The sequence below is a fragment of the Portunus trituberculatus genome, chromosome 36 (assembly GCF_017591435.1).
Source record: "Portunus trituberculatus isolate SZX2019 chromosome 36, ASM1759143v1, whole genome shotgun sequence".
In the NCBI taxonomy this organism is placed as follows: Eukaryota; Metazoa; Arthropoda; class Malacostraca; order Decapoda; family Portunidae; genus Portunus; species Portunus trituberculatus.
The window spans coordinates 2569225-2579626 of record NC_059290.1 but is presented as its reverse complement, the minus strand read 5'-3'; the positions used below and the strand labels follow the sequence as shown (position 1 = coordinate 2579626).

General features: G+C 37.3%; 1 protein-coding gene across 1 annotated transcript in view; it reads right to left on the bottom strand.

The window, feature by feature from the left end:
- Positions 1-7898: 7898 nt before the first annotated feature.
- LOC123513449 (Y+L amino acid transporter 2-like) overlaps positions 7899-10402 on the bottom strand; it is a 40449-nt gene continuing 37945 nt past the window's right edge. Inside the window, exon 11 of the mRNA XM_045270608.1 lies at positions 7899-8161. Within this exon, the coding sequence (XP_045126543.1) occupies positions 8100-8161 (62 nt within the window). The 3' untranslated portion in view covers positions 7899-8099. The remainder of the gene's footprint in view (positions 8162-10402) is intronic.

Here is a 10402-nt window from a genome sequence, read left to right as displayed (position 1 = left end):
TTCTTCTTGGTTGTTTTTCCACTTTTCTTTCCTTGTTTTTTTTCCCTTTACAGCTTTCCCCCTCTTTATTTTTTCCCTTTCCAGTTCTCCTTCAGCTTTTCTCCTCCTCCTTTCTCATCCCTTCCCTTCACTTTTCCTCAGTTACCTTCATTTCCCCTCTTCATATTTACCCATCACTTCACTTTTTCTCAGATTTTACCCCTCCTTCAGTGCTTTAGATATCCTCCTTGAACTTACCCTTACCCTGGACCCTCGCCCTCGCCCTGCACACCCCGAGGCGCCCCTGGTGTTCCCGCGAAGGCCCTCAGGAGTGTATATTCCCCAGCCCGTGAAGGATGATAACTATGTTCTGCTCAGATTAAAATGATGGACAGACTCTCGCCCTCAGTCTTTCCCTGAACGATGCGGTTTTAACATTTTTCGTCGAACGCTACCTCGTCCTTCTCTCTCACCCTCTTTTTCTCTCTTTCCTTCTGTTCTTTCCGTTGTTCACTTGTTTTTTGTACGTTTTTGTTGAGTTTAGCTTTTTGTTTTTAGCTTTTTTTTTTCGTTTTGTTTGATTTTTTTTGCAATTTTTGTTTTTTTATAAGTGTGGTTATTTTTTAATGTTCCTGTTTCATTTTTCGTCTCTTTTTTGTTTTTGTTTTCAGTTCTTACTCTATTCTCTCTCTCTCTCTCTCTCTCTCTCTCTCTCTCTCTCTCTCTCTCTCTCTCTCTCTCTCTCTCTCTCTTTCTCTCTCTCACTTTCAACGTTTCTATTGTACTTTTGTCCCTTTTATCACTCCCCTGTCTCTCTCTCTCCAACGCTTCTACACACACACACACACACACACACACACACACACACACACACACACACACACACACACACACACACACACACACACACACACACACACACACACCACTTTTTATTTTTTCTAACGTTCTCCTTTCGTGTGTTCGTTCATCTTCCATTCCTGATCGCAATACAAAGCAAGAGGTTTTTCTGCAACTGCCCTCGTACACCTCAACCTCATCCCTCCATTTCCTCCCCTTCTCCTCCTCCTCCTCCTCCTCCTCCTCCTCCTCCTCCTCCTCCTCCTCCTCCTCCTCCTCTTCTTCCTCCTCCTCCACATCGATCCAAGTAAATCACGAGAAATATGAAGAACGTGCGGACAAACCTTACAGCCAGCCATCCTTCCTAACCCCCGTCTCCATCCCTCCATCCAGTGACCCTCCCACCTTCCTTTCCACTCCCTTCCCTGCATGAGGTCCCAGAGTATCTTTGAGTTACCCCCCATGCGACTCTGCCCCCCTTAAACATGTTCTTTACCGCGTCTAAATCCAGCGCACTGACCGCCTAAGTTAGTGAGAGAAGGCACGGAGCGACAGGGGACAAGGGCCTCTGCTTTGCTGCGTTTTGAGGTGCTGTGACTTTCCTCGCAACCACGCAACGGGCATTCCTGGCAGTGGTGGTGGTGGTGGTTGAGAGAGAAAAAAAGTGGAATAGAGTGGTAATGTATAAGGAGTGTAAAGAGAATAAGAGGAGGAAAGAGGAGGAGGAGGAGGAGGAGGAGGAGTGTGAGATATAAAGAGAGAGTTTAAATAAGACATGAATGCGAAGTTTTTAGGAGAAGTAAGAAGAAGAAAGGGAATAAAGATGAAAGGGAAGAGATAGATAAAAAAGAAGGATAAAAAGAAGAACGAAAGAAAATAGAAATGAAGATGGAAATAGCGAGAATAAAGGTGTAAAGAGGAAGATAAAGAAAATATGAAAGATGAATTTCTGGAAGAGGAGACAAATGATTAAAAAGAGAGAGTAAAAGAATGAAGAGATAGAAGATGGTGTGAAAGGGAAGAGGATAAAGAGGTGATGGATAAGGATTTTATATTGCAGGGAATGAAAACAAACGAAAAATAAAAGAAGGAAGGGAGAGTGGAAATGAGGATGAAAAGGATAGAGTTAAGGAGGAGGAGGAGGAGGAGGAGGAGAGAGAGAAAAAATAAGTATACGATGATTAAGGAAGAAGAAAACAGGAAAAGGGAGATAAATAAATAATGATGGTTCTAATAGAAAGAAAAACAGGAATAGAAAATAGATGAAGCAGAATAAAGCGAAAATGATAAGAGGAGAAATTAATGAAGGAAGAAGAGCTTTTGCTGGTCATAATGCAAGTATATGGAAAAGGGAAAAGAATATAAAGAAAAAACAGCAAAAGAGGAAAACAGAAAAAAAGAGGAAAACAAGGACAAATAATGCCAAAAAAAAAAGAGATAAGGAGGAAGAAGAAAGGAGGAGGAGGAAGAAGAGGAAGAAGAGGAAGAGTAGGATGGAAAAAAAAATATATACGCACGTGGAAGGAATGTCAAATGAAAGAAAACCAAGAAACAGGTAAAGAAGAAAAAAAAAAAAAAATGCTGAAAAAGTAAATGTGAAAAAATATTAAGCAAATAAATCTTGGAAAAAGTGAAAAGGAAAAGATAACGAGAGATGAAACACACACACACACACACACACACACACACACACACACACACACACACACACACACACACACACACACACACACACACAGAAGGAGAAATATAAGTATAGGAAAGGAGGGGAGGGAAAGAGAAAAAAAAAGAAAATGGAAGAAGGAGAGAAGAGGAGAGAGAAAAAATAAGGGAAGGTATTGACTCTAAGGAAAGAGAGGAGGAGGAGGAGAAGAAGCGAAGGTAAGAAATGAGAAACGGGAAAGGAGAGAGGAACAGCGTATAGGAAAAATAAAAGGAAAAGAAGAAAAAGAGGAGGAGGAGAAGAAGAAAAGGAAAAACAGAGAACAAAAAGAGAGATAAACTAAAGGTGGATAAAAACCAGGAACGAAAATACGAGAGACGGAAGAAGGAAAGGAGGAGAGGAGAGCCAGAAGGGAGATAAATGGAGGAGGGAAAGCAGGAGGAGGAAAAACATGAAGGAAAAGCAAAGAAAATGATCAAAACATGGATAAAAATGAGGAACGAAGGTTGGAGACATGAAAGAAGGGAAGGAAGAGAGGAGAGACAGAGAGGAGAAGGAGAGATGAAGGAAAGATAGATAAATAGAGGAAGAAAACCAGGAGAAGGAAAGATGGAGGAAAGCAGAGTAAGGAAAGGAAACCAAGATAGATGAAAATGAAGGACAAAAATAGAGGGAATGGAAGAAAGGAAGGGAGGAAGAAGGAAGGGGCAAAGATGAAGGAAAGGTAGAAAAATGGAGGGAGGAAATGGTGAGGAATAAAAATGAAGGGAAAGTAGAGTATGGAAAGAGAATCAAAATAAAGATAGATAAAAATTGAAGGAAAGTAGGAGAGGTGGAAGGAAGGAGGAGAGATAGAAATGAAGGAAAGGTAGAAAAATTAAGGAAGAAAGGAGGAGAAGGAGGAAGAGGAAAGATGAAGGAAAAGCAGATAACAATAGGATAAAAAAAAGTAGATAAAAATGAGAAAGGAAACTGGAAGATGTGGAAGGAAGGAAGGAGAGGAGAGGCAGAGATGAAGGAAGAAAAAGAAGAGGAAAAATGAAGGAAAGCAGAGTATAGAACGAGAAACAAATTAAAGATGGATAAAAATGAAGAAAATTAGGGGAAATGGAAGGAAGGAAGGAAGGAAGGAAGGAAGGAAGGAAGGAAGGAAGGAGGAAAGTCAAAGATTAAGGAACGGTAGTAAAATGGAGGAATAAAAGGAGGAGGAGGAGGAGGAAGGTGAAGAAAAAACAAAGAAAAAAGTCAAAGCAAAGATAGATAAAAATTGAGGAACCAAAGTAGGAGAGATGGAAGGAGGAATAAAAGAGAGGGATGATAAAGATGAAGCAAAGATAGAAAAATAGAGGAAGAAAAGAAGAGGTGGAGGAAAAGTCAAAGCAAAATAGATAAAACGAAAAGTAAGAGAGATGGAAAGAGAAGGAAAGAAAGAAGAAGGAAAGAGAGAAATGAAGGAAAGCAGCAGGAGGAGGAAGAGGAAGAAGGAGGGAAGGAAAGAGAGGAGAAGCAGAGATGAAGAAAGAGAAATGAAGGAAGGAAAGCAGAAGCAGGAGGAAGAAGAAGAAGAAGAAGAAGAAGAAGAAGAAGAAGAAGAAGGAAAAACTCAACTCGCCTACAACCGAATGTTCGCACGTGACCAGAAAGGAAAAAAAGGCGACAAAGGAAAATGGAGGAAAGTGACCACCTTCAGTATAAACAACAGCATGAGGTGGAATGGACCAAAACACAAGAGTCCACACAGAAGAGTATCACCAACAATAAAAAAAAAAAAAAAGAATGTGTAGGTAGCCAGCGAAAAAAAAAAAAACAGGAAAGTTAAATAAAAAAAAAAAAAAGATAAACAAAGAGGAAGAAATGCAGGAGAACGTTGTGGGGAAGAATTCAGGTCGTGGCCTTAAAAAGAAGGAGAGAAAATTGTAAAGGAAAATAGTGGAAGAGGAGAAAAAAAATGGGATAAAAAAGACAAACTGTTAAGAGAAAAATAATGATGGGAGGGTATGTAAATAAAATCGTTTAAAAATAGTAAAGAAAATAGAGGAAGAGGAGAAAAAAAAATGGGATAAGGAAGACAAACTATTAAGAGAAAAATAATGATGGGAGAGTATGTAAATGAAATCGTTTAAAAATAGTAAAGAAAATAGAGGAAGAGGAGAAAAAAAATGGGATAAGGAAGACAAACTATTAAGAGAAAAATAATAATGGGAGGGTATGTAAATAAAATCGTTTAAAAATACTAAGAAAATAGAGGAAAGAGGAGAAAAATGGGATAAACAAATGAAAATAATAATGATGGAGGAGCAAGTAAAGAAAATCAGTATATACACCGTTTAAAAATTGTTAAGAGAAATGGTGTAAGAGAAGAGTAAATGAGATAATAAAAAAAAGGCACAAACTGGTAAAAGCAAAAATAATGAGAGAGCATGTAAATAAAACAAGTAGCTATATAACATACAGCGTTTAATGCCATACCTTTCTATTCTTCCCTCTTCATGTAATAACAACGATACAAAATAAAGTACAAGGAAATCAACGTCAACCATTAACAAACGTAACAATATTGAAGAGAAAAAAAAAAATGCAAAAGAGAGGAAAAGAGAGAAAAAAGAGGAAAATAAGGACGAATAATTCCCATAAAAGCCCACATGGTATGAATAAAAAAGGAACTACAGCAAAGGACTCGCTTATTACCATTATTCAAACCAGTACATCATTTAATGCCATTCCTTTATTTTCTTACTTCTTCATGTAAAACCCCCAAAAAAAGTACAGGCAATTTGAAGTCAACCATTAACAGAAGTAACAATATTTAAGCAAACTAACTACAGCAAAGGACTCATTCATTACCATTACTCAAACCAGTACATAGTTTAATGCCATTCCTTTATTTTTCTGGCCTCTTCACGTAATGGCCTCGATATAAATGAAGTACAGGCAACTTAACACCAACCATTAACAAACGTAACAATATTGAAACAAACGAACCACAACAAAGGACTCAATTCGTTACTATTACTCAAGACACGAATGAAGAACCGGACAAGAACATTCATAAACTTACCCTCACTACAAACTAAAAAACAAAAATAATAAAAAAATAATGATAAATGACATAGAAGACTAAATAAAAGCAAGAAAAAAAAAAAATTAACTACCTTTACAATTGGTCCAGACACAATATGAACCGTGATTGGCGGGAAATATTTGGTACGTTCACTGTGATTGGGTGTGCTAATCTGACACTTTATGGAATGGTGTATCTTGATAGGACGAGCTTAGAGGAACGGCCAGTGCTTGTAACTTATTGTGTGGCTCTCATTGGTCGGAAAGTGGCGGGACTCTTTTGATTGGTCACACGGAGAGAAAGGTTATTTGTGACTGGCCAGAAGAGGAAAGAGTGGAAGAGAAAATATCAATAGAAAACAAGAGTGATTTGTTTAGGTAAGGAATTTGATGAAAAGGTGGATAAAGGCAGCGATTAGGAGGAGGAGGAGGAGGAAGAAAAAGGAAGAGGAGGAAGAAGAGGAAAAAAGAAGAGGAGGAGGAGGAGCAGGAGCAGGAGGAAAAATGAAAACGAAGAAGAAGAGGAAGAGGAGGAGGAGGAGGAAGAAGACGAGGAGGACAAGAACATGGATGACGAAGATAAGGACAAGAAAAAGGAACTTAAAAGGACGATGCAAGAAAAGAATGATGAGGTTAGAAAAGAGAAAACGGAGGTTGATGACGATGATAAAAAAAGAGGAGGAAGAATACAGTAGAGATATAAAAGTGTAGGCATGGAACAAAAAGAGTAGATAAGGAGGAAGAAGAGAACGATATTAAAAAGTTCTCACATTCATTACCAAACCGAATAATAATATGAAAACATCACCACCACCACCACATCACTGTTCATTTCACATCACTACTGCATCATCACTTAACCCCTTCTGTACCGTGACCTGTTTCCATATTCATTCTGCCTACTATTTGGTGATTTTATACAGCTTCAGAAACTCATGTGGGGGATTAAGATAGCGAAAACTGTGGCTATTAATCTTCTGACCTCCATAGACAGTTCCTAATATCAATAAAATGGTCTAATCGTACATAAACCTGAAAAATGTATCTCGATATTGAAGGGGTTAACTAATACATAGTCATAACACTTTCCCTCTTAACCCATTTACAACCATGGCCACCTTTCTTCAATATTTACACCTCTAGAAATAGTTTACCTTTACGCAGGAAAATAAGTACGAGATGGTCTTTACTAGGGCACAAAAACTGCATTTCCACCGAAGAACGACGAGTGTAAATGTGAGACTCTTGATTTAAAACGCTTTGCTGTCTCACCATGATTGTTTTTAAAGGCTATAGAGACAATTAGCTTTATTCCCAATAGTGTTTCACCTGTTAACAATATAGAAATCATGATAAGCGGTCAACAAAACTGCCAAAAATACTCCTTAAAGCCGTGTAACTTCACTACTAGAAATTCAAAGGCCATCGAGATAATTAGTAGATTTTCGAAAAGGTTCTGCCTCTAACATTGTAAAAATCTTGATAATCAGTACATTACAACTGCAGAAACGCTCTTACAACACAATATAACTTCACCATGACAAATTCAAAGGCTTTAGAGATGAGGCGGTTTTCCGAAGAGAGTTTCTACTGTTAACAATATGCAAAACTTATTATGTCACGAGCTGGGGAGGAGTGCTTCGGAATAATTTTTTTGTTATGGCCTATAGCGCCTGTAGGTATACTTGAGTATAGGAAGCGCTGTTCAGCTTTCACCCGTTAGCGGCGCAGGCAGTTTTATTTATTGTGGTACCTATATCAGGGCCCATTTCACCACCCAAGCGCATCTTTAGTACAAGGCAATTACACTTCCACCTAGAACCTTGGTATGAGTGCGTGGTGTTTGTCTATTATATGTAAGAGGAGAAATCTGGCCAAGGGCAACAGAAAAGGTAAACAAAATGGCCCAATGAGATGCCAGTCCCTATGTAGTTGCCGGCGTAGTATACAGATTGACAGAATACAATACATAAATAATAGACTCTTGTATAAAAGTATAAAAAAAAATATTGGTATTAATGAGAAAGGTGGCCAGGAATGATAGGGTTAGTAAAAATATTCAGAAACGCTTTGCTCTCTCACCAACTATTTTCCAAGGCCACTGAGATGATTAAATGGGTTCTCAAGTGTGCATCCTGTAAATACTGAAGAAATCTTGTCAATCTGCCTATAGAGCCGTAAAAAAACACCTTAACCCCCTTCTGTATCATGACTGGTTTCCATATGCATTCTACTTACTATTTGGTGATTTCATACAGCTTCAGAAACTCACATAGGGGATTAAAATAGTGAAGACCTTGGCCATTATTCTTCTGACCTCCATAGACACTTCCTAATGTCAATAAAATGGTCTGATCATACAAAAATTTCAAGATAAAAAATGTGTCCCAGTATTGAAGGGATAAAAAATTTTGTGTAAATTTAAATGAAGCCTTTTGAAATAGTGGAAATGAAGCACAGAAGCGTTTGAGAATACGAGTCTAAGCTTATAGGTAAACTGGAAGCACCACCAAATCATCATCACTGCGTCATTCTGCTGGTGTTGCATCCTGCCGTGTCACTCTGCCCTCTCCTCAGGCATGCACAGGAACAGCTTCTGGCAGAGGAGCGTGAGATTGTCTGTTTGGGAGAGAGAGAGAGAGAGAGAGAGAGAGAGAGAGAGAGAGAGAGAGAGAGAGAGAGAGAGAGAGAGAGAGAGAGAGAGAGACAGACAGACAGAGACAGACAGACAGACAGACAGACAGACAGACAGACAGACAGACAGACAGACAGAAAAAAAGAAAAAGAAAACAGGATTTACACAAGCAAAAAATGTAGACATAAAAAGGAATATAAGAAAAAAAAAGATATGACACAAAGTAGGAAGCAGAAATAAGGAAAAAGGAAACAGAGACAGGCAGATGTGCAAAGGTGGGAAAAAAAAACATAGAAAACGTAAGGAAACACAGACGAAAGTGAGGAAAAGACAGAGGGAAATAAGACAGACAGACAGAAAATAATAAAGAACCAAAAAAAGAAAACGAAAAGAAAAAAGATTGAAAGTGAAGGAAGAGGAAAGAAAAAAAATTAGTGGATAAATTTAGTGGATAAAAATAATATATTGTGTTGTTGAGATTACGTTGAAGGAAGTAAAAAGTAATGCTAAATTGAACAGAAAATGAAAAAAATATACAATTGTTGCCTAAAGGATATGTAACAATGCAAACTTTTATCTATAATTTGTCTAGGAGAGAATTAGGAACATTTTTCTGACTGGTTTTCGTCTCAATTTGCCTTAACCCCTTGAGTACAATGACGCGTTTCTATATTCATTATGCTTACTATTTGATGATTCTATACAGCTACAGAAACGTATGTGGAGGATTGAAATAGTAGAGACTGGCCATTAATCCTCTGACCTGCATAGATCCTTCCTAATATAAATTAAATGGTCTAATGGTACACAAATCTCAAGGTAAAAATGTTTCCCAGTATTGAAGGGGATAAAAAAAATACTTGCCTCTTAAAAAAAAAAAAAAAATCAAAATTCTGTCGATGCTTGAAAACATTAGAAAAAAGAAGAAAAAATAGATTAAAAAATAGATAATAAAAGAATATTAAATCAGAGTATCAAACAAGAAATCGTGGAACAAGAGAAAAAAGAGAAAGAAAAAAAAAGAAAATATTTAATTGGTGAAAAATGAAAAAAATGGCGGTTTAATGAATACCAAACATGATAATGAGAGAGAGAGAGAGAGAGAGAGAGAGAGAGAGAGAGAGAGAGAGAGAGAGAGAGAGAGAGAGAGAGAGAGAGAGAGAGAGAGAGACCGACACAACTAAAAAAATATAAATGCTACTCTTTCACTAACCCAGGAAATAATAAAGTAAAATTCCCCTCACATAATCAATCAAATGTGAAAAAAAGGCAAGAAAAGGCACCGAGTAGACATGAATGGCCAAAAAAGGGCAAGTTTGGCCTAAAAAGGGAAGTTTTGGTCCCTTTTCGTCTCTCCTTCGCTCTCTTTTCCATCAACATTTTTCGCCTGAGTGTAGAAGAGGCAAAAAAAAGTGTATAATATTTGTTTCTCCGCCTCTTTCATCCCGAGCAGGCGAGGGAGGGAGGATAATAGAAATGCTCTCCTAAATAAGAAAGAAACAGGAGAAATGAGAGAAAAGATGAAATATTAAACATTGCCGTCCTCGTAACTAAGGTTCCCTCTTCTTTTATTCATTCCGTGTGAGCAAATAAAGAAAAAAAACGTTCAGATAATTGAAAAAAAAGAGGTTAGAGATGAGAAAAATGGGAAAATATACACATTGATAAAAGAAACACAAGCTGCGGCTGATTTGTCAAATGATTATTAGTTATTTTATTTTATAGTTTACCTCTTCAGTACCATGACGTGTTCCATATTCATTCTGCTTACTATTTGGTGATTTATACAGCTTCAGAAACTTATGTAGGGGTTTAAAATAGTAAAGATTCTAGCCATTAATCTTTTGACCTTCATAGACTCTTCGTAACGTTAATAAAATGGTCTAATCGCACACTAATGTAAAGGTAAAAATGTGTCCCAGTATTGAAGGGGGTTAAGATATTGTGAGGACGTGAAATGAGAAACGTGATAAAAAAGTTAATCCAGGAATTATCGGATGAGAAATGGAAAATTAATGTCAGACTTTCATCACAAGAAAAGATAAAGAAAAAAATATAAAGAAAAGAAAAAAGATTCGTTATACAGAAAAGTCGGACAATTATGGTGGAGGAAAAATCTTGCTTCTCTTACGCTTATTATCCGTTTTCTTTTTTTCCTGTTTTTTTTTTTACCGTTTTTTCTTCATATCTGAGTTTTTTTTTTAAGCTTTTTTTCTCCTTCCTTA